The 22855-nt window shown below is 41.7% G+C and overlaps 1 protein-coding gene across 5 annotated transcripts in view; it reads left to right on the top strand.

Annotated features, from left to right (window-relative positions):
* PHF2 (PHD finger protein 2) overlaps nucleotides 1-22855 on the top strand; it is a 159621-nt gene that overhangs the window by 89382 nt on the left and 47384 nt on the right. For all 5 annotated transcript variants that reach the window (XM_065551174.1, XM_065551172.1, XM_005307158.5 and 2 more), the window contains exons 2-5: nucleotides 24-109; nucleotides 6352-6466; nucleotides 16108-16268; nucleotides 20953-21094. In XM_065551174.1, coding sequence (XP_065407246.1) covers nucleotides 21006-21094 — 89 coding nt within the window. In that variant the 5' untranslated portion in view covers nucleotides 24-109; nucleotides 6352-6466; nucleotides 16108-16268; nucleotides 20953-21005. The remainder of the gene's footprint in view (nucleotides 1-23; nucleotides 110-6351; nucleotides 6467-16107; nucleotides 16269-20952; nucleotides 21095-22855) is intronic.

Raw genomic sequence — 22855 nt, forward strand, 5'->3', positions numbered from 1 at the left:
CTATTTTTTTTTTAATATTTTAGTTGTGTTGGCGTAGAAGAAGAGGAGGCACCAGATATTGACATCTATCATTGTCCGAATTGTGAGAAAACCCATGGAAAGTCTACTTGTAAGTATACCTGCTTGATTCCTGCGCCGTCTCAAGTAGATACTCTATGTTTAAGCAATAGCTAGTTTCTCAATGTTTGGCTATAAAAATATATATTTTAATTTAAATGTGTTTCTTACGTTCTATATGGCAGTCCTGCTACAATGGGATTCAAAACACAGTAAGGGTAACAAAGATGGGGCTCTTGGCCTGGGACTAGGGAGATGTAAATTCATTTCCCTGCTTAGCCTAACCTAGGCATCCTATGTAACCTAGGGCAAATAATTTCATCTACCCCATGCTCAGTCCCCCATCTGTAAAATGAAGATAACACTTTCCTACTTCACCAAGGTGTTGAGGATAAAATCCATTAATGAGGCACTTAGGTACAGGCTGTAATAGTTCCTGGTTAGGTAGATAGATCTGATACAGTCACTTATTGTAATTACACTATGGTTTTTGTCTTCTGATAACAAGAATAAGAAACACTGTATTATGTCTGGCATGCACATATGGTTGTACAAGGGTTTGCCGGGGCTTGACCCTCTCCGGGGCGGCGGGGAGCCACGCCGGCTCACTACACACCATTGAGCTGGGGGGATTCGTCCGGCCGTGGGGTCTCCCTCGGCAGCCCTTGCTGTAACCGAAAGAAACACGGTAAGCCCGGCCCTGGCTCAGGGCGGGGCAACAATGCTAAGTCAGGGCTCTGGCCCTCAGTCAGGGCTTGAGCAAATAGAGGTACAAACCGTAGCTAGCCTGGGCCCTAGGTCAGGGTGGGGCAACAAACGCTGAGTCAGGAGCTCAGGCCCTGTCAGGAGCTCAGGCCCTGTCAGGGCTGAGCAACCACGGTATAAACAGTGTTAAACCCAGGCCCTAGGTCAGGGATGGGGAATGCAGAGTCAGGTGCTCAGGCCCTCAGGCAGGGCTGAGCAACGACAGTATAAACAGTAGGGAGCCCAGGCCCTGGGTCAGGGCGGGGCAACAATGGGTCAGGGCTCAGGCCCGCAGTCAGGGCTGAGCAACAACAGTAGGCCCCAAGCCTCCAAAGGCCTGTGAGAGGGGAGACTGCCACCCACGGGTTGGGTGGCGGGGGGGGGAGGGACGCAGGCCCTCCCACTCTACTGCATCCCAGCCCGGGGCCCTAGCAGCGGCAGAAGACCCGCTGCTGTGTCCGTGGGGATCCTGGCTGCAACACATTGACATGGGCTCTGGCAGTGCTGCAGCCAGACTAGGGTCGGCTGCCCCCGGGCTACTTCCAGACTCCCCCTCGGGTAGTACCTGGATCTGGGTGTTGTCCTCTGGGGGGCCAGTACCATGGGTTCCTCTGGGTAGTAGGCGGGCGGCAGGCCCGGCAACTCCTCCGGGTAACGGGCGCAGGGCAGGCCCGGCAACTCCTCCGGGTAACGGGCGCAGGGCAGGCCCGGCAACTCCTCCGGGTAACGGGCGCAGGGCAGGCCCGGCAACTCCTCCGGGTAACGGGCGCAGGGCAGGCCCGGCAACTCCTCCGGGTAACGGGCGCAGGGCAGGCCCGGCAACTCCTCCGGGTAACGGGCGCAGGGCAGGCCCGGCAACTCCTCCGGGTAACGGGCGCTGGGCAGGCCCGGCCAGTCCTGGCGGCTGCCTTGGGCTGCGGAGTCTTCCCAGTCACGAGCTAGGCTGGAGACATCTGCTCTCTCCGGCGGCTGGGCCCTGACTGAGCTTTGAGGGCGAGCCTTTGTACTTCCGGGTCGCCGCCTGACCCTCTGAGGGGCGGGCTCAGAGCTCCCTAGCTCCGCCCACTCCGGCCTCTGGATGGGCTCTTCCCCCTCCGGAGCGGCAGGGAGCCACGCCCCCTCACTACAATGGTTAAATGGCAATTTTGGTGGCCGTTAAAATTTTAGGGTACATTGGGGGAGCTGGTTCTTTCTCAGGCAAAACTCCCACCTGTATAAAAAGATTGCTGATGTGAGTGGGGGTTTTACCTGATAAAGAACTGCAGGATGTTTTTGCTTTGGCCAAATGAATAAAGAATTCTGTTTACTATACAAGAATATCCTTCCCCCAATCATTGTGAAAAATTAAATGCTTAATTTAAAAGCATTTTATTATAAATATGCTACCAATTGGCAGAGATTGTTGCTGTTATGCAACAAACTACAATTAAGAACACGTAGAGGAAAAATATTACCCGCATTTTCCTCTAGGTGGGTTTGAAAGCCTCACCCTGCCTATTTCTCAAATTTGTAGTGACACACATACATCAGGAGTAGGTCAAATAAATAACTACAAGTCATCTTTAAAGTGAATCATTTAGCAATAGAATGGCTTGTTTGGAAAAGGAGTGGTCTGACTGAAAATATGCAGGGTCAGTCATTGCCTCATTGTGGGAGATAAAGCATGATTTTTCTAGACTCTGAGTGAAATTCTTTTGTTACGTTAAAATGTATTTGATGCTTTTCTTGCTTCCACTTGGCTGTAAATTATGAATGATGGAAGACATCTTGTCTTCAATGTGGAAAAAAAAATCAGACAGAAGAAGCATAAGTCTGTAATCAGGAATTAAATATAAATTACATAAGAAAACATGGGTGCATAATCTTAGAATTCAACCACTGGCTGCTTCAATAAGAAGATTACAAGAGTAATATACCAATTATGACAAGTAGTGTTGAAATAACAGCTAACTTTTAATTCTTTAAGCAGGTTCTTGGCTTTCCGTTCCTTAACAAAATCTGCCTTTGGCAATGTGTTTCTCACAGTCAGTATTGCACAGTATGGTAGATATAAAGGTGTTGTATCAAAAACATTGCGACTGCAACAGTCTTGTAAACATATGTGGTTACAGCTGTGGCAGAAGTAGAGTGTCATACTACATAGGGACGGCTCCAGGCACCGGCGTAGCAAGCAGGTGCCTGGGGCGGCCAATGTAGGGGAGGGCGGCATGTCTGACCGCTCCCTCTGGGAACGAAGGACCTGCCACCAAATTGCCGCCAATCACTATCGCGGCTTTTTTTTTTTGTGTGCTTGGGGCGGCAAAAATGCTAGAGCCGGCCCTGATACTACAACAACAATGCTATGAGGTTTTTTTTCACTGTTGTATCTAAGATACAGCTTATCATGACATCACAAAATCAGTCATTAGAGTGTAAAGACCTGCAACGTTAGTGCTGAAATCTTAGTTTATTACTGGAATATCACAAACTGAATTTTCTTGATCTGTATGTTTATAGTTTCTCAAAATGAACAGCAATTTTCAAGAACATTAAAAAAACAACACCAATTATGTAGCTTCTTATAGCCATAAAATAAAAGGCGTATAAGTCACATTGCAAAAATGAAATGTCAGGGTGTGATCCTTCCACCCTTTCATGTGGTGTGTGTAACTGCAACAGACTGGAAAAATTAGGGGCCAGTCTTGAAGTGAAAGCAGGAACAGGCTCTATGTTAAGTTATTCTGTCAAACAGTTGTGTGCAGCGTGTTCCCGGACTTGTATGAGATTATGAATTTCATTTGTTGTTAACTGTTACAATTTATGTGTAAACTAGCTGAGTTATCTTGCAGTATCAATTTTGTATTAAATGAGTAGGTGTTGTTCCAGATATGATAATTCACGGCCAAGATTTAATTATTGCAAGGCTAGCAAAGAGAAGCACATGTTCACTGATTGTCTCTGTTAAGTAACTTGCATGGATTTTAAATATATTTATATTTCTGGTGAACGCATTCCATGATGTATGCTCTTCAGATGTCAAAGTTAAAAATCATGTTCCTTTTCTTACATTCTCTACTTTACCAATGTCACTTGGTGACTACTATTTCAGAAAATTTCTTGTGACATTTAAATTTATTTTGATTTAATGAAATTTGGAGATACTTCTGTTTGGGGAAGAAATATACATGTTCACAAATACATTTCTGATGTTGTTATTTAAATTTAAGTGCTCTGTTTAGACAAGCTTGGTTCATTTTGATAACGCAAGGGAAAACATTTGGCCTGATTTCCTTCACACCAGTGAAAATCAGGAGAAATTCCACTGAAATCAATGAAGTTACAGTGATATAAATAAAAGGGGAATCAGGCTCAAATGTTTGAAATAGTGTCAATCAAAAGATAACAAAATGAGTTTATAGATGTCCTTTGGTTCTAAATATATTTATGTATGTTTAAGTATACATCTGAATTCATGTGGTGTATTCAGCTTGAGACAAAAGTGAGAGAATATAGTTATTAGAGCTGGTTGAAAAATCTGATATCTCGATGACGATTTTTTGTAAATTCAAAATTTTGATGGACAAGTTTTGCAAAAATATTTCTGCATTCTTTGCCAACACCCCCCCCCCCAACCCTGCATTTTTTTTTGGCCAGCTCTGGTAGTTGTTTATAATTTTAAATTATATATTACATTTCTGCTGCAGTTGTTCCCAGAAGCTCAAATCAAATATTCCTCACTGTGGTTCGCATTTTACAAACGTAGTAAAGAAATTGGCTGATACTGGTTGTGTAATCCCTGATGGAATGCTGCACTACGTGACACAGCATCTATGAGGGAGATTTAAAATGGGAATTAAGCATCTATAGATTTTTCAGTAGAAGTTACCTGCCCTTTGTGAAAATATCACCCTAAGTTACAATGTTATTTCAGAGTGTGATGATTGAAAAGAGTTGCAATGAGTATTTATTATAATCTACAGCTTCATGACTTTGTCTAGAAATATAGGCAATGTTGAGGTAAAAGAAAAGAAGGGGTATGATAGAATTCTCTTAATGACACACCTGTTTAACTGGGCCAGTTGATACGAAACAGAACCAGGATGTTGGGAGATGGGTAGAGGTCATGGGAAGGGAAAGTGGGAGGGAGTGGTGTACATGTTGGGGTTGATTCCTATGTTACTGGGAGTATTGAACTAATACACTAAGCCTGACAGGCATTAAGATAAAGAACTAGCAGCTTTAATGACTATATCCAGCTAGGCTGGAGAGCAGCATGGAACTAATAAAACCAGTATGTGTTGTACAAAACTTGTCTCTACTTTCAAAGTCCTGGCCAGCATACTGAGGTGGCTTTTCAAGGTCTAAGCATGTTATAGTTTGGGCCTCCCATCTCCCCAGCTCCTTTGGTAGTCAAAGAGTGAGTGTGGTGGGAGGGAGAGGGAAAGGGGAGGGCTGTGAAAGGGCACATGTCCAGTCATGGTGATAGAGGCAGGTGGCTTTCTTCCACAAAACTGGTTTGAACATAAGAAAAGTTTGGGTTTGCTTTGAGGTTTTGTGGAGTCTCAGGTTTCATATTTTATCCTAACCAGCTTGCCCACCTTTAGGTACAATATGAACCCAGGATACAAAAAATTCGGAGGGCAGAAAGCTTAAAATTAGAGGAGACTGCATTTCTGATGTCAGTAATTTCCTACCGCAATAAACACCCCACGTGAGTCTAAAAGCAGGAGCAGCTGAGAGATTTAATGCTGATTATTGGTAAAAACTGGAATGGTTCTTCTTGGCCAGTGTTAAGTGACTGTTGAAAAGAAAAGTCAGAAGCAAGTTGACATGTGACTTGATTTGACTGTGCATATTTCAGCTGATCCCCTTTTTCCTGATCAGCTTGCCTAAATGCCTGTCATCCATTGAGAGCATGAGCCAGGGGCATTCTGCTCTGCCCCATCAACATAGTATGAGTCTGGCTTGTATTTAGAAGCATGGTAATGAAAGACGCTCCAAAAACTGGATTGGATGTGAACTTGCGTCTTTTTACACTGAACATGGATACTAGATTTTCTTGCCAGAATGAGGCATTTTGTATTTAGGGCCTGATCCAAAGCCACTTGAATTCAATGAAAAGACTTCCATTGACTTTGGCTCAGGCCCTTGGAGAGGTGTGGCAAGGAAAGAGCATGTTCATAATGATCTATGCTACAAATTGAGAGAGCAGAAGAGAAGATTTTTTGGGAGGTTTACAATAAAGATTAAGTGTGTAGTCTGGCAAGTACAAAATGTTATCCAGAGCCTGCATTTGCTTAATGCTTGTGATAGCCGTAGAGCTCAGTAATTATCCGTCTGGTTTCCCTTATGTTACAAACGAACACGGTTCAGTATGTAATAGATCTTCAGGCTACAGTGTAATTGTCTAATGGTGAATCAGAACACAATGTTAAAATTAACAGTGCTGCATAGTGGGCTTCTCTTTTCTTGGCTTGCATAGAAAGTACTACTAAGAACTTTCTCTCACAGAATGTTTTAATAAAGATCCCCTACTTAGCATATGGTGCTGTCCAATTCACTCTCTTTCAGTGAAAAAGAAAAGAAATTGGCATAAACATGATACCGGGCAGTCAACAGAGGTCAAACCTGTACAGAATGGGAGTCAAGTCTTTATAAAGGAACTTCGAAGTCGAACTTTCCCAAGGTAGGTTATTCAGCTATGTAAGTAAAAGTGTGATTACTGTGATGCACGTGGCCAATTATAATTTGTGCTCAAGTGGAGGAGGAATTGTGGTGAATGTCGTTTGCTTAGTTTATATACAGCATAGGGAGAGGAGTGAATGAAAGAGAATTCCCCATGTGAACGTTTGCCATGTAAAGACCTAGTTTTAAGCTAATTTCACAGACTTTAAGTCTTTAGTGATTGTCATTACGTGTAATGGCTCGAATTCTCCTCTCAGTTACATTGGTGCAGTACTATTAAAACAGGTGCTTTCCCCAGTTAGCTGGTCCTGTTCCTTACTAACACCTGTAAAACTGGCGCTGATGGGGTCCTGGGAAGAAGTAGCAACTAGAAGGAATCCTGTTACTTTATCTTTAAGGACCTGGAGCCTTGCAGAGAGAGGGGTGGGGGCTCCACTCTCACTCAGCCAATAAAGAATGAGCTGGGAGAAGGGGCCAGCATAAATGCTGCCTCCTTCATAGCAGGGTAGATGCCTGTGGACACGGCAGGGAATAAGAAGGCTCCTCCAGGGTCCTGAGTTATCAGGGAGAAAACAGCAGTGGAGCAAGTTCTGCCTGCTGAACTCTCCTTGCCCGAGGGTGGAAGGGCTGACTGGGAAAAGGGCCAGGTGGAGGAGTAGCTGCCTGAGGCTCTACAGCTGCTTAAAGTACAACTCCAGCTCCAAGGAGGAATTGCGAGGAGGCTCCTGTCCTAAGGAGAGGGACACAAGGATTGTCTGAAGTACAGCCCAGCTCTGGGAGAAGGGCTGGTACCTCCTGAATAGGGTAGGAAATTGACCGAGACTCTTGCATGGGCCCAGAGAGGGCATGGACTTGAGCAGCTAAATAAGTGAGTTGCGCTCTGCAGAAGGAATGAATAAATCAGACCCCACAAAGAGAGGTTGAACTAATCCGGTCTGAAAAGACCCAAGGGTTGCTGAGTGCAGTGAGCCTTCGGGGCCATGACAGGGCGCAAGCGTGCGTGCTGGAGTGGCACGGCCTACGACATCGCCACACAGTAATACTTAGGTGAGAAACCTGATGAATTACGTTCAGTACTCAAGAATAGTGCAGACTTTTCTGAAGTCTATCTCAGCTTGAACAAAAAGGTAGCCACATCCTTAGTTGCTACAGTAACAAAAACTTGTTTGGGGTATTGATAGTGGGCATCTTACACATTTATTTTGTAACTCTGTACCTCTATTCATCAGAATGATAATTTTTTCTGGTTCTTATAAGTGTATCTAAGTAGTGATTGAGACTATTTCACAATTATGTTTGGAGGCAGGTAGAGTGTACTCAGTAAATACAAAAGTTCTATAATTTATGGAGAAGATTGCCTTAATTTAAAATGTCTGCCCACAAATCATTACTCTATGGGGAATCAGCTGCAAATTTATTTGCCAAAGCTTCTTTTTTGTGAACATTGTGTATAGGTGTATTTTTCACTTAACTCAATGCTTAGCAATTTTACTTGTATGATTTTAGACCTTTGAACTCTTTGGTTTTCAGCTTAGCCGTTTTTGGACTGGCCACTTAAAAACTATGTTTACCAAATTGTGCAGCTATATTAATAGATTTTAAGGCCAGAAACAACCATTATGATAATCTTGTCTGACCTCCTACTTAACACAGGCCACAGAATTTCATCAAAGTGGTTCTTGCAATTACTAGGTGAAACAGAATAGAATATTCAACAGATTTAAAATATCAAGTGGTCACATTTAAACTGCTTAGCTGGAGCAGATTGACAAATTCCTTTTCAAACTTTTTTGGGGGGGGGTCTTTGAGGGATCTCTTCAACTGCCAGTCACTCCAGTGGAAGGTGAAGGCATTTGGCACCTTAAAAGGGCATAATTAACAGCTCGAGGGATCTGGCACTGATTTATTCAAATCAGGAGTCTGTCTTTCACCCGGTCCATGTTCATGTACATCCACGCGTGTGCTCCCAAATCAGGGAGGTTTGCATGCAGTTGTAGGTCTTGCATTTGCATCTTTCTTGGCTTTGAGTCATTCTGCAGCTTCTGTAAATTTGGCCCTCAGTTTGTTTTCACCATTTTCCGCTCAAGATGGATGTGCACAAAAGAGAATCCCCACTGCTGAAGCAGAGGTTCCAAGGAGGAGTTTGCAAACAGTTCATCACAGGATTTATCCCTCGGCCATTTACAGTTGTGATGTTAGTAAAACAAAAAACTTTTGAGGCCTTTGGTATTTTGAGACTGACTTAATAATGAAAATAATTGGTGCAATTGAAACCTGCAAACGTTCACAGACCAAAACGCACACTAACTGTCCAGATCTGACAAACCCACAAAGGGGCTTTTTTTTTATTTTTAAGTTGAAACCTCTTGCCTGTGTCATAGCACAAAGCTGAGGTGAAATTGTGTTACTGAACCCCACCTAAAGCCATAAACCTTGTGGTCAAGGAATCCAAGGACTGATTGAGATCAGCAGAAATTGGGAGAGGAGAGCCAATAAAGAAAATGGGACAAAAATGGAGCTCTGCTGTGTGACAATGTGCTCATTTCATTTCCTGTGTTCTGGGCCTAAAGAGAGTTAACTTCGTCAACTTTATTTTACACTTTTATTTTGGGTCTTTACTGATTTCTCTCCCCCCCACAACCCCAACAACAAATAGGTATCTCCCAAGGGCCTTAAATTCAACACATTAACCAAAACCACTAAAACACTTTAAAAAAAATTACATTTAAAATCATCCCACTGGTCCCAAAGTACACATCAAAATATCACGTCAGGCAATGAGGCTGGGTATCTGGATGGAGCCGCTCTAGAATTTGACAGTGAAGATCAGTTTGGAGACAGGGCTAGTGACAGGGAGAGGTAAATGATGAGTTTGAGATGCTTGGACCCATATTTTGGCACTCAGTGGGGTATTTAGGAGAAAAGGGGGTAAGAGATTGTTCCAACAGGGCTCAGTAATATATATTGTGACTGGCTTATCATGGCTGACTGGGATTCAGCTCCTACATTATTAATACCAAAGTAGCATTAAAATGAAAAAATGTAAATCCCACAATTTTCAGGTGCCTGAAAATTTCAGGTTTCAGAGTAGCAGCCATGTTAGTCTGTATCTGCAAAAAGAACAGGAGTACTTGTGGCACGTTAGAGACTAACAAATTTATTAGAGCATAAGCTTTTGTGGACTACAGCCCACTTCTTCGGATGCATACCATGGCTGTAGTCCACGAAAGCTTATGCTCTAATAAATTTGTTAGTCTCTAAGGTGCCACAGGTACTCCTGTTCTTTTTGAAAATTTCAAGGTCTCTGTTTCTGAATAACAGCTGCCAACTGCTCTGGTGGATACGGAGCTCCTTTCATGGAGCTCCTTCCTATCTGTGAGCTTCTGTGGGCTTTTACAGGACCAAATTCATTGGTGACTTAAACAGACATGTGAGTTACATGTGGGGTGTCCCTGGGCTATGATGCAAGCGTAAGGGTTTAAGTGATAAACCAATGTAATGTGAACCAATTGGGCATTCTCTGGGTGAATAAACTGAATGTAATTTCTATGCTGAGTGGCAGAGCATGTATAGCAGAAAAGTGACAGGAGGATTTAAAAGAAGAATAATATAAAGCATCCAACCCATACTTTATTTGGCAGTTTCCTGTTAGTTACTGTTTCTGCTACATCTCTCCCATTTGCACCTCCTTAACATGTATAGATTACCCTAATTTTGCATTCCCAAATTGGTGCAATTTGCACAATTTATCTCTCTTACACTCCTTTTATATCCCATTTGCACTCACAGTGTAACTTGTATCACCAATGAATTTGTCTGAGGACTTTTTATGGGACCTGCACCTGTTTACACTAGTGACAGGTGAATTTGGTTCATTCCATTTAACACTCTCCTGTAATTTAATGGCTCCACCCTTTGCTTCTTGTTCCTAGTTAAACAGCTCCTCTTCAAGTTCACAGGTTGCATAGAGTTTAGGTGGAGCTCATCTTTAGCTAAGTCTCTTTTACCTCAAGAGGTATCTTTGTTCCTTAAAGCATAAAACCCTCCATGAGCTAATAACACCTCATCTGCACCTTGGGGCACCAGATATCCATCTGGGACTAATAGCACTTAATTTCTCAGAAGGCCATCTCTGAGGATCTGATCCTTAGATAGATCAGAATCTCAAGGCTCACTCTTTGCACCTTAATGACACCTAGGTGCATGAAAAGCACTGTCCTTACTAGCCCTGGCTTAAACTCTATCTATCTATCAAGGAAGTAATATCTGCTACATGAACACATGCCTGGCAACATACCATGTGGATCTGTTATCATCATAACGCAGGCTTTAATATATGTGCTTTTGGAAAAAATCTTCCAGTGCCCTTACCTGTCTGTGCACTGAGTATCTGAGAAGTTCCCAATAGGAATTCAGTTTACCTCTTGATCATCTTCCACTAATTTACACAGTACTTGGAACTGGTTAGAAGGCTTCAGAAACAGCCTGGTCCCTTAGAATGGTTACCACTATCTTCACCTTTTTCCTATTTGTATCTAGTCCTCTTGTCCTCCAAGCATCCCCTCCTCTGGAGAGCTGGCATGGCTGTCTGGCTAAAGAATGTATCAATAAACTTCTCACTTTCTCCAGTGTGAGGCTTTCAATCGAGTTCATGAATCCTGGGGAAAGTTAAGAATTCCAGAACCTCATTCAGAAATTCACCCATCTGACACTGCGTGTACTTTCTCCTGCTTCCAACTGGCACTAAGCTATCCTCAATGGAGCTTGATCTCAAAATCTACTCACATGCACAAAAAGCCCCCAGATCCTGGTACTCAGAGAGCTGCATCATTTGAACTTCGGAATCCCATTATGAGTGTCCTGATTAGAGCAACAAAGAAGAGCGCTTTCCTAACTGCTTGCCTGTATTTGAAACAAACCCACCTTTCAGCAAAGAACTCCAGTCAGGACTATGCCATAGTTTTATCTTATGCACTGACACACTGAGAAGATACAGTAAATTGAGTAAGTTGTTCTGGACTTCACCATGGCAGTATTAGTGTTTGTATACCTGCTTCAGCTGTTACTAACACAGTCAGCTGTAGTTCAGAACTAACACAGAAGAGGGCAGTCAAGCATTAGTCTCAAGTATTTCTGGTGTTGTATTGAAGGGTCTATTATCCCTCCCTTGGTGCAAGTATGAATCTCACATTTGTGTTATGGCTGTTGGTGCCTGTGTGCCCACTGTGTATGGGAGAATAGATCTCTCGGTATACACAGTAGTGCATTATTAAAAATATCTTCACGAGCTTAAAGAATCTTCATACTTGTCCAAGTAACTAATTTCCCCATTTGCCTAGGTAGACTCAGAGGAGAAAATAGCATTTGTTAGACGCTTCTGCTAGGGGACTGTTACTATTTGGGGACTTGTAGTTATAGAATCATTAGTCATTTTCACAGCGATCATGCCTTTGAAAATGTTTTGTTAAAATATTTTAGTAGTGAGAAGCTCCAGAGGTTGGATTTCTGAAACTTCTGAGTTTAGTTATCTAAATTTGGTAAAACTGCTGCATTGTATCAGTTTTTGTTAATTACTGTAAGACCTTAGTGTTTGACTGTGAGTTTTAAAGAGTTTAAGTGAACAATTTTCCTTAACGTTACATAACATTTTGAATGTTGGCTTCTTTAAATTGGAATATTTAACACTGTTGATGTGTCTGCATTGAGCACTGATAACTGACTGTTCTCCACATCCATTGAAATTGGTTCATTAACACAAAGTGTTACCTTCGATGTTTTCAGCAGTTTAGGCACATGAATTTATTCCAGAATATTTAAGCATGCTTCACATCTTTTGCAATAAATTGATTTATTATTTCAGTCTTATGCATATAATTGGAATGTTGCAATCAAATGTGAACCTGAATAGAGTTCAGTGGAATGCAGTTAGCTATCTAGTCACAAAGAGGCCTGATTCTTCACTACCTTGCACCTTGTATAGTCACTTAAATCTATTCAACGTTGGTGTAAAATGCTATTCAGTTAGAATGGTAGCATTTAACACACTGCTTGAAAAGGTGTGAATGACTACACAAAGTGCTAGGAGTGGAGATCCAGGCTTCCAATTTCTAGCTGTTATGAATTAATTTCCAAAAGACTTCACGATTTAGTACTATTCCTGGTTTGGGCTCCTCTTCTTATAGATCCAGGTTTTTGGCCTGATTCTCAGATGCCCTGAGCACTTACAACTCTTATTCAAGATAGTGGGATTTTTGGGTACTTGGGAACTTTCCAGATCATGCCCTTAATAAGAAAAGAAATATAATAATTTTAGTTGCAACATACAAAGTCTTACCTTTTGTGACCAGTGAATAACTGACTACAATTACTGGGCAGAATTATACCCTTGCCTGGAACTGAAAGAAGAATTTGTCTATTAAAATTGTCAGGGAAAAGTTGTAAGTTAGAATTGTTGGATAAACAAAACAAGTAAACGTGTGTGTGTGTGTGTGTGAGTGTGTGTGTGTGTGTGTGTGTGTGTGTGTGAGAGAAAGAGAGACAGAGCTAGATAGATAGATATATATATAAAACACACACAGAGCTACTTGCTGTTGAAAGAATGTGCTTTTGACTGTCTTTGAATACATGTACTTATATATATAATGGGATGAGATATTAAACTGGCAGTCATAAGATCCAGCATACAAAATTCATATTCAGTTTTATTTGACACACTGACTTCAGTAGAACCATGACTCCTTTCCTATTGTTTATAGTTTCCAATAGCAAAATTCACATTACACTATTAAAGGTGCCTAAGGGAGTTAGGTGTTCAGTTTCCATTGAGTTTCAATGGGATTTGGGCACCTAACTACCATATGCTCCTTTGAAAATCCCAACATTTTGTCAATATAAGTAGAAGCCAAGGACATTGTTTTGGATTGCTTGAAAAATATCAAGCCACCTGATTAAACAAAGCAAGAGATACAAGGGATAAGTTACACTGGTCTGCAATTTTTGAGAAGTCGTCTGCTTCAGAGATAAAATGTGCTATTTATTATGTATTTTGATGTGTTGAATTCAAATATGACAATTAAAACAACTGATTGGCTACTGTTTCGAAGATATTTAAGTTTTTACATTTTATGGCTATGTATATTGTGTAAATAGTAGAGTTTTAATCATAAATTGTAAACCTAGGTCTTGTTTATGGTTGCTTTACATGATAATATTTCACCTGTCCTGTTTATGTAACACTTTAAAAATCAGCAAAAGGGTTATATAAATAAAATTTATTATGAAACAAAAGGCAAAAAACTATTATGTACATAGTTTAGTCCTATTCAGTGTCTACTCGGCGCTTCTTGGCTTGTCTCTTGTATTCATTAAATGGAGCATCTCTTGTCACTGTTCAGCAATGGTCTGCAAGCATTGATGGGCTCCATTTGCCCTGATAGCATTTCTCCATTGTTGCAATGTCCTGGTGAAATCGCTCACTGTGCTCATCGCTCACTGCTCCGCAGTTCGGCGGAAAAAAATCTAGATGAGAGTGCAAAAAATGTATCTTTAGTGACATGTTGCAACCAAGGCTTTTGTATGCCTTGAGGAGGTTTTCCACCAACAACCTGTAGTTGTCTGCCTTGTTGTTTCCGAGAAAATTTATTGCCACTAACTGGAAGGCTTTCCATGCCGTCTTTTCCTTGCCACGCAGTGTATGGTCAAATGCATCATCTCCAAGAAGTTCACGAATCTGAGGACCAACAAAGACACCTTCCTTTATCTTAGCTTCATTTAACCTTGGAAATTTTCCACGGAGGTACTTGAAAGCTGCTTGTGTTTTGTCAATGGCCTTGACAAAGTTCTTCATCAGAGCCAGCTTGATGTGTAAGGGTGGTAACAAAATCTTCCTTGATTCAACAAGTGGTGGATGCTGAACACTTTTCCTCCCAGGCTCCAATGACTGTCGGAGTGGCCAATCTTTCTTGATGTAGTGGGAATCTCTTGCACAACTATCCCATTCGCAGAGAAAACAGCAGTACTTTGTGTATCCAGTCTGCAGACCAAGCAAGAGAGCAACAACCTTCAAATCGCCACAAAGCTGCCACTGATGTTGGTCATAGTTTATGCACCTCAAAAGTTGTTTCATGTTGTCATAGGTTTCCTTCATATGGATTGCATGACCAACTGGAATTGATGGCAAAACGTTGCCATTATGCAGTAATACAGCTTTAAGACTCGTCTTCGATGAATCAATGAACAGTCTCCACTCATCTGGATTGTGAACGATGTTGAGGGCTGCCATCACACCATTGATGTTGTTGCAGGCTACAAGATCACCTTCCATGAAGAAGAATGCGACAAGATCCTTTTGACGGTCACGGACCATGGAAACCCTAACATCACCTGCCAGGAGATTCCACTGCTGTAGTCTGGAGACCAACAGCTCTGCCTTACTCTTGGGTAGTTCCAAATCCCTGACAAGGTCATTCAGTTCACCTTGTGTTATGAGGTGTGGTTCAGAGGAGGAGGATGAGAGAAAATGTGGGTCCTGTGACATTGATGGTTCAGGACCAGAAGTTTCATCCTCTTCCTCGTCTGACTCAAGTGAGAATGATTCTGGTGCATCAGGAACTGGCAGTCCTTCTCCGTGGGGTACTGGGCGTATAGCTGATGGAATATTTGGATAATGCACAGTCCACTTTTTCTTCTTTGACACACCTTTCCGCACTGGAGGCACCATGCAGAAGTAACAATTGCTGGTATGATCTGTTGGCTCTCTCCAAATCATTGGCACTGCAAAAGGCATAGATTTCCTTTTCCTGTTCAATCACTGGCGAAGATTTGTGGCACAAGTGTTGCAGCATATGTGTGGGGCCCACCTCTTGTCCTGATCTCCAATTTTGCAGCCAAAATAAAGGTGATAGGCTTTCTTAACCATAGTGGTTATACTGTGCTTTTGTGATGCAAAAGTCACTTCACCACAAACATAGCAGAAGTTATCTGCACTGTTCACACAAGTACGAGGCATCTGTGCTCACTTTGGCTAAACAGAAATGTGTCCCTTTGCAAAATCAAACACTGACAAATAAGAGAGCACGACACTGTATGATTTCTAGAGCTGATATAGGGCAATTTGTTCAGCAGAGTGATGTAAGCTTCGTTATGATTGCATCATCCATGACTTCTACGAATAACATGATGCAATTCATATCATGTATGACGCAATACCAGCTTCAGATTGCATCATTCATTGTTTTGCCTAAAAAACAAGTACTGTCCAAACCCAGTCATAGATTTATTCATAGATCCAGTCAAAGATGTATTTTAGTCATTTCTGGTTTAAATTGAGATCCCTTCCCTTTATAACTCACTTATCCTCCGCCATTCCCAAGTCAAGGGTCGTATATACTGATCCAATAGCATATCTTGAAAACTAGAGCCAATCAACAATTTTAAGCATCATTTTCGTTCTCAGTGACCCAGAATTAGTAAAGTTTGACTACATTTATTTCAGAAGCATTTTGGCTGTAGAGCAGTGTGGCATCTTATTGCTTACAGCAACTTGTATATAATTGTGTGCTTAGCCTTTCAGTAAAGAAATAAAAAAGATGCTGAATTTGGATGTGAAATATCTTAGCATGGTACCTGTGTTTGTGTTTCTAGTGCTGAAGATGTGGTAGTCAAAGTGACCGGAAGCCAGCTAACAACAGAGTACTTGGAAGAAAATGGATTCACAGAACCTATCCTGGTTCCGAAGAAGGATGGCTTGGGCTTAGCGGTACCCGCACCTACATTCTACGTCAGCGACGTTGAAAACTACGTCGGTACGTATTTGTCTAGAAAGTGGTGTAATATTTTGTTTGCTGCTGCTTTCAGTTATGCCATTTCAGCCTCGCCCTGTCAAGGGCAGACCTGCACAGCCAGGTGGGAGAGTGCTTACACAGCTGCTCACTTTCCAGGATCAGAGGTACTCCTCCCTGAATGCTCAGCCAGCTCTGATGCCCAGATCAAAGGGTGACTGGTCCGTGGCTGCTCCTTCTCCCCTCTTCTCTCTGCCCCCATTGTACATAATCAGCACCGTTGCATCTGTGTAAAACTGGAGTAAACCAGCAGGGAAGCAGGCCTCTTTGGTTTTTGTTACTTATTTAAAAGAAGCTCCTGACAAATGCTTGGGGGAAGAACTCTTTGAGTGATTCCCCCCTCCCTCCCCACTCATCGTCTGCTTCTCTGAGGGACGGTGAGATTTGATGGGCCAGATCCTCAGCAGGAGTAAATCAGTGGATTAGGCCCATAATATCACTGGCATTTGTCAATAAAAGCAAATGGGGAGGAAAATGATGATAAAATAATTTCAGGCCTTCTTAAACATCATCAGGAAGGAAAAAGGGGACAAACACAGGTCCTCTTTAAAAATCAAGATCTCGTCTGACCTGCCTAGACATGCTGGCCCTGATGTTCGGGTCTGGCTGAGCTGGGTTTGGTGCATGACCCTGTGGGGAGGGGCAATGGTGTCTATGTGCCACCTTTGTACTCCTCAGATTTCCAGAGCTGTGGGATCCAGTTTGGCCTTTTCGCATAAGCTATAGCAACCGCCGAAGGCTTCTCTGTCTTCCTGCAACCTATAGTGGCCCAAATGGCTGTTGCAGTATCTGGGGATTGCTGGAATGCAGCAAGCCTTGGTCATGCCCCCCTCAACACACTGGCATACCCCCTGCCCCTAGGGATCCCCGAGTTGCACAATTAGGCCAACTTTAAGGCTGCTTTGTGCTACTGGAGTAGTGAAAAGGATGCTCGGTAGGGTTAAGGTTCTGTCCTTAAGGGCCTGATTCTACATTGCTTTACCCCTTGTGCAGGCATTCCTACCTGTGCAAAGTGGGTGTGAAATACTTCCATTGGGATTGGGTAGCATTTTACAACCACTTTGTGCAGGCAAAGTGACCTCATAAGGTGTGAGGAGGCTGGCCCTAGAGATTCTTTGGCACTTTCTATAAAATGATGGCAAGAGTTTGCTCAGTGAATTTCTCTTCTCACTGTAGTGCAGTTCTGTGTGCTGGTTGGCTGCCATCCTCCGTCCAGAATAGGCTGCATTTAAGTGGTGTGTTAGTTTGCAATACATTTTGTCTTAAAATTAGAACTGCGCTAAATGTAAAATGTTGTTGTCATCCCTCATACTGCAAGGCTCCCAAACTTCATTACACAGTGGTAGCTTTTAATTACTAGTTAAACCACAATTGTTTCCTGGGCAAATCCTGTGTTAGGGAGAGTGAGAGCAAGGCTTTTCTTTTCTGTTGCACAGCAGAGCACTCTGTTCCAAGAAGCAGTCGTCATGATATTGAGAAATTGGTTCTCCAAACCATGTCCTAACTAGGGCTTTCAATTAATCGCAGTTAACTCATGCGATTAACTCAAAACAAATTAACTCGATTAAAAAAATTAATTGCAGTTTTAATTGCATTGTTAAAAATATTTTTGGATGTTTTTCTACATTTTCAAATATAGTGATTTCAGTTACAATGCAGAATAAAAGTGTAGAGTGCTCACTTTATATTATTATTTTTGATTACAAATATTTGCTCTGTAAAAAAATAAAAAATAAATAGTATTTTTCAATTCACCTCATACAAGTACTGTAGTGCAGTCTCTATCGTGAAAATGCAACTTACAAATGTAGAATTATTTTTTTTACATAACTGGACTCAAAAACAAAACAATGCAAAACTTTAGAGCCTATAAGTCCACTCAGTCCTACTTCTTGTTCAGCCAATCGCTAAGGCAAACAAGTTTGTTTACATTTCCGGGAGATAATGCTGCCCACTTCTTATTTACAATGTCATCTGAAAGTGAGAACAGAAGTTCGCATGGCACTGTTGTAGCCGGTGTTCAAGGTATTTACGTACCAGATATGTTAAACATTTGTATGCCCCTTCATGCTTTGACTTGTAGATTGTACTATCTTTTGTTTTCTTTTTTACAGTGCAAATATTTGTAATAAAAATAATAACATAATGTGAGCAGTGTACACTTTGTAGTCTGTGTTGTAATTTAAATCAATATACTTGAAAATGTAGAAAAACACCCACAATATTTATAATTAATTTAAATATTCCATTATTGTTTAACAGTATGATTAAAATGGCGATTAATTTTTTTAATCATTTGACAGCCCTAGTCCTAGCTGACTACTACCATCTCACCATGTATCAGACATACAGCTAGACTGAGGTCCTCTGCCTGTACGAGGCATTCCAGCTTGCTCAGTTTAGCTTTATAGCAGTCAGTATTGTTAGGCTTCTTGTGGTTTCTATTGCTTATGATCATTTGCATTAATGTGGTGATAGTCTCCTGCTGTATCACTTTCCCGGTCATCTGGTTGACTTCCTCAAGTTCTCTCCAGACTCCAGCCTGTTCAGACTTCTTCAGCACCCACCTCAGAGTGATCACGTGGAGCCGTCCTGAAGGAGCTCTGTAACCACTGCAAAATTTGTTCTCCTTGCCTTCAAGGCCCTCATTCCTCCATCTACCTCCAGACTCTTGTCTGCCCTTCTACCTCATCCAGTCCCTCTGCTACCCCACTTGCTTCCTTTCCCTCCTCTCCTCTGCCATGACTCTGCACCTCCATCCCGCCTTATCAATACTGCAAAATCTGCCCCTTCTCCACTATAATCAATTAGCTGCCAGCTAGTGTTTTAACATGTACTGTTATCAGCCCTTGGTGTTTCTCCATGTCTGCTGTCTCTTCCCAGCCTCACACCCTCTTCCCGTAACATGTCCATAGTTGTAATGGTTGTGTACAGTGAGATAGTTGCACGAACAACAGTGTATTAAAATAGCCTTTAGTTTACCGTAATTTCCATCCTCTCTAGTCTACTGGAAGCACATTTTTACTTGTCCATCTGCTGTCCTTAGCAGATTTTATTGTTTGACCTGAGTGCTCCTTAGCATCTGCTGGCTTTCTCCCAGCCTCTAGCTAAAACAATCCACCCTCCCTACATACAAAAAGCTCTCTAATAAAAAGCCAAAGAGTAGAGGAACACAGGCTATTTAATGTGCAAGCTGGAACTGGTTTCTATAGCGAATGGGACAAAACAAATTTCTGGTGTAACATTAGTGTAATTTGGCTTTGATGGGGTTACACCAAGGATGAATTTAGCCCATTGTTTCTAAGGTTTTCCATAGGCCATAGAAGAGTCTATTTAAGAAGCAGCAGAGGAGAAAGTAATTTGTGCAAACTAAAGAGCCAGACAAGTTGTTATTGTGCTGGCATTATGCACTAAAAGCCGTGTTGTGACTAAAGAACTGATTTATTCTATATCTGCCCAAATGTGAAAGCTATAAACAGGGATATTGGGAGAGAAAATTAAGGCTACACATTTAAACTCCACTGAAATATAGAACAGTAGGGTCGCTTTTCAGGACAGCAAAATAGAGAAAATGGTAACTTGTTGACTTAAAAATGGGCACTCATTAAGGATTGTTAGAGCCTGGGCCTGACTCTTCCCGCACTTACACCATTTTTACCCTGTTGTAGTTCCACCCAGGGCCAGCTCCAGGCACCAACTTAACAAGCAGGTGCTTGGGGCGGCCAAGGGAGAGGGGCGGCACCTGCGGCAATTCTGGGGCGGCAGGTCCCTCACTCCCTCTAGGAGCGAAGGACCTGCCGCCGCCGATCGTGGCTTTTTTTTTCCCCCCCAATTGCCGCCGCCGATCGCGGCTTTTTTTTTTTTTTTTGCTTGGGGCGGCAGAAATTCTGGAGCCGGCCCTGGCTCCACCAGCTTCCATCGAATTACTCTTGGTTAGAGTTATCACTGGAGTTCTGAATCAGGTCCAATTTCTTTTAGATGAAATGCAGAATGGAAGTTCTGGTGACTTGTTTTCTGTGTTTGGGAAAAGATGAATTTTTTGGTAGTTTTAACAAAATAAACTAGACAAAGTAAGCCTCTTTTAGGTGCACCTGTTATTCCAAATGACTGTACTTTAGAAATGGGAACAATGTTAGATGGCCGATCTTTGTTGATAGCTAACATTTATTTCAGTTTGCAAAATTGAAAATTTATTAGAAAAATAATGGGAATAAGAAACAATTGGAAAATCAGTTGTGCTGTATAATATCCCTACTGTCGTTGTAATATACAGTACGATAGGAAAATGTAAATGTTAGTTAATCACATAGGGTTGGTTTTGCAGAGCTATTTCATTGTGGATTTCCATATGATTTTGATTATGCTACAGTGGAAATTCCACAATGAAATAAGTAGAGAGATTAAAACTAACCTAACACTAATATTTTTCAGATAAAATCTTTTAAAATGAAAAGTTCACAGGGGATAAGTACAAAAGTTATTGTTAATATCACCTTAAGATTACACTGGTAAACATGAAACAGTTGGGAAATGCAGAAGTTAAGGTGCTTCTAGAAACTTTAACTTACCCACTCATTGTACATAATGGTCCAATCCTGCATTCCTAGTGATCTAAAACTCCCATTTTCTCTTGGCATTAATTTCTTAGGACCAGAAAGAAGTGTTGATGTCACTGATGTCACCAAACAGAAAGACTGTAAGATGAAGCTGAAGGAGTTTGTTGATTACTACTACAGTACCAACAGGAAAAGAGTTCTCAATGTAACTAACTTGGAATTTTCAGATACAAGGTAAGAGGAAATAATTGACTAGCCCATTCCATGGACCCTGGAACCACGCCCCCCGTAGAGTATGGTGTCCTAAAATCTCCATGAGATTTGAGTCCCTTCTGGCCTCTCCCGCAGGTTTCTCTGCAGGAGGAGGTGCTGTGGCCTCAGCATACTGATTTCACAGTGGATCTGATTCTCCACTGCCTTGCCCCTTGTGTGGTCAGTTAGGGTGTGTCTACATGGGAAAGTTTTACCAGTTATACCACTGAGATATAGTTATGCTGCAATAACTCCCCATGTGGACATCTTCTAGTATACTAGTGGCTTTTTTCAGCGTCGCTTAAACTCCTTCTCAAGTGATGTAAGCTAAACTGAAAATTACCTGGGGAGTTATACTGGTGTAATGATAGCTTAAATTCACACCTTCAGTTATACCAATTTTTTTTCCCATATAGACAAAGCCTTAGACCATAACATGCTACCGATAAAAACAGGCGCATCACACAGCCACTTTGCACATGGCTACACAAGGCGTGAAGCAGTGGACCGTCATTCTTGATGCATGTCTGACATCACATTGGATACTTATATGAAACAAGTCAAATATTGGCAGGAGGACAAAAAAAGAGATAAGGCAAAGGCACAATGAAACTGTAGAGAGATGTGTAGATTAACCAAGTCCTCCACATGAACTTCTCAAGGGATGAAGGGGTGGGGGAGGTCTCGTTTTCCAAGCTTGTTTCTGACATGATAAGGATCTTCTGTGATGTAAAAACTGTAATTAGAGAAAAGTTACAAACGTAAGATCTCTCCTGGACAAGGCTCTATTTTTGCATGGAGTACAGCACCAAGCACATTATCAGTGTAAAATTAATAAACAACATTAGTGATAATGCATCCCAACCTATCAGCCATGTGGATCCTCACAGGGAATTCTTCACTTCAAAACAAGAGAGAGCAAATAAACATCTTGTACTATTGATAAAGCGTTGAGCTGAAGTCTTTTTGCCTCTTGAATTGAGCTTACCACAGTATTGAACCTTGCAGGAGCAAAATGCACTTTCAGGTTTGTTTGTTTTTTTTAATTAACAAAGCCGGAAGAAAAAGGGGCAAATGGACTTTGGAAATCTGCTGTAAAATAAAATTATTCATAGCACCTGAGAGTCAGTGGAACTTGGACTCCTTAATCACATTGACACTTCTGAAAATTTTACCCTCAGTCTGTTTTCCTTTATTATATTTTTGTGAGTGTCTCCAAGAGCACAGTACTAAAATGTTGATGTTTGGTAAAGCCATCCTAGACACCTGTAGACATTGGACCAGATTCTGATTTCAGTACACTGGTACAAATTCAGTGCAACTCCAAACGGATTAAACAATATACATTGGAGTTATTCTGGTTTAATTTAGTTCAGGGTATAATGAGAACAGGGTTAAAGTGAATATAGTCTGGGGATTTTGTGGATGGTGTGAATGACTCTGCTTCAGTGTTTGCAGGTAATCTGTTACCTCTTTGACTCCAGGTCCGTCCTGATGTTGACCTTATGTGACAGTGACACTGACTTGAGCACAGGTGTTTGTTAGTTGTCCCTGAATATGTGTTCCTGCTATAGCACTGATTTGAAGCTAGCTGCAAAATTTAGTGATTGAATGAATTTCAGTTTTATAAACCTTGGAGGTGGGGAATCTCCCATTCTGCACTGTGTTTCATGTTGTGTTTCAGGCTCTTAACAGTCCCCTCTATACCTGAAAGTACAAATTACTGTTTTTTTGGTTTATACA

The sequence above is a fragment of the Chrysemys picta genome, chromosome 7, assembly GCF_011386835.1.
Source record: "Chrysemys picta bellii isolate R12L10 chromosome 7, ASM1138683v2, whole genome shotgun sequence".
Classification (NCBI taxonomy): domain Eukaryota; kingdom Metazoa; phylum Chordata; order Testudines; family Emydidae; genus Chrysemys; species Chrysemys picta.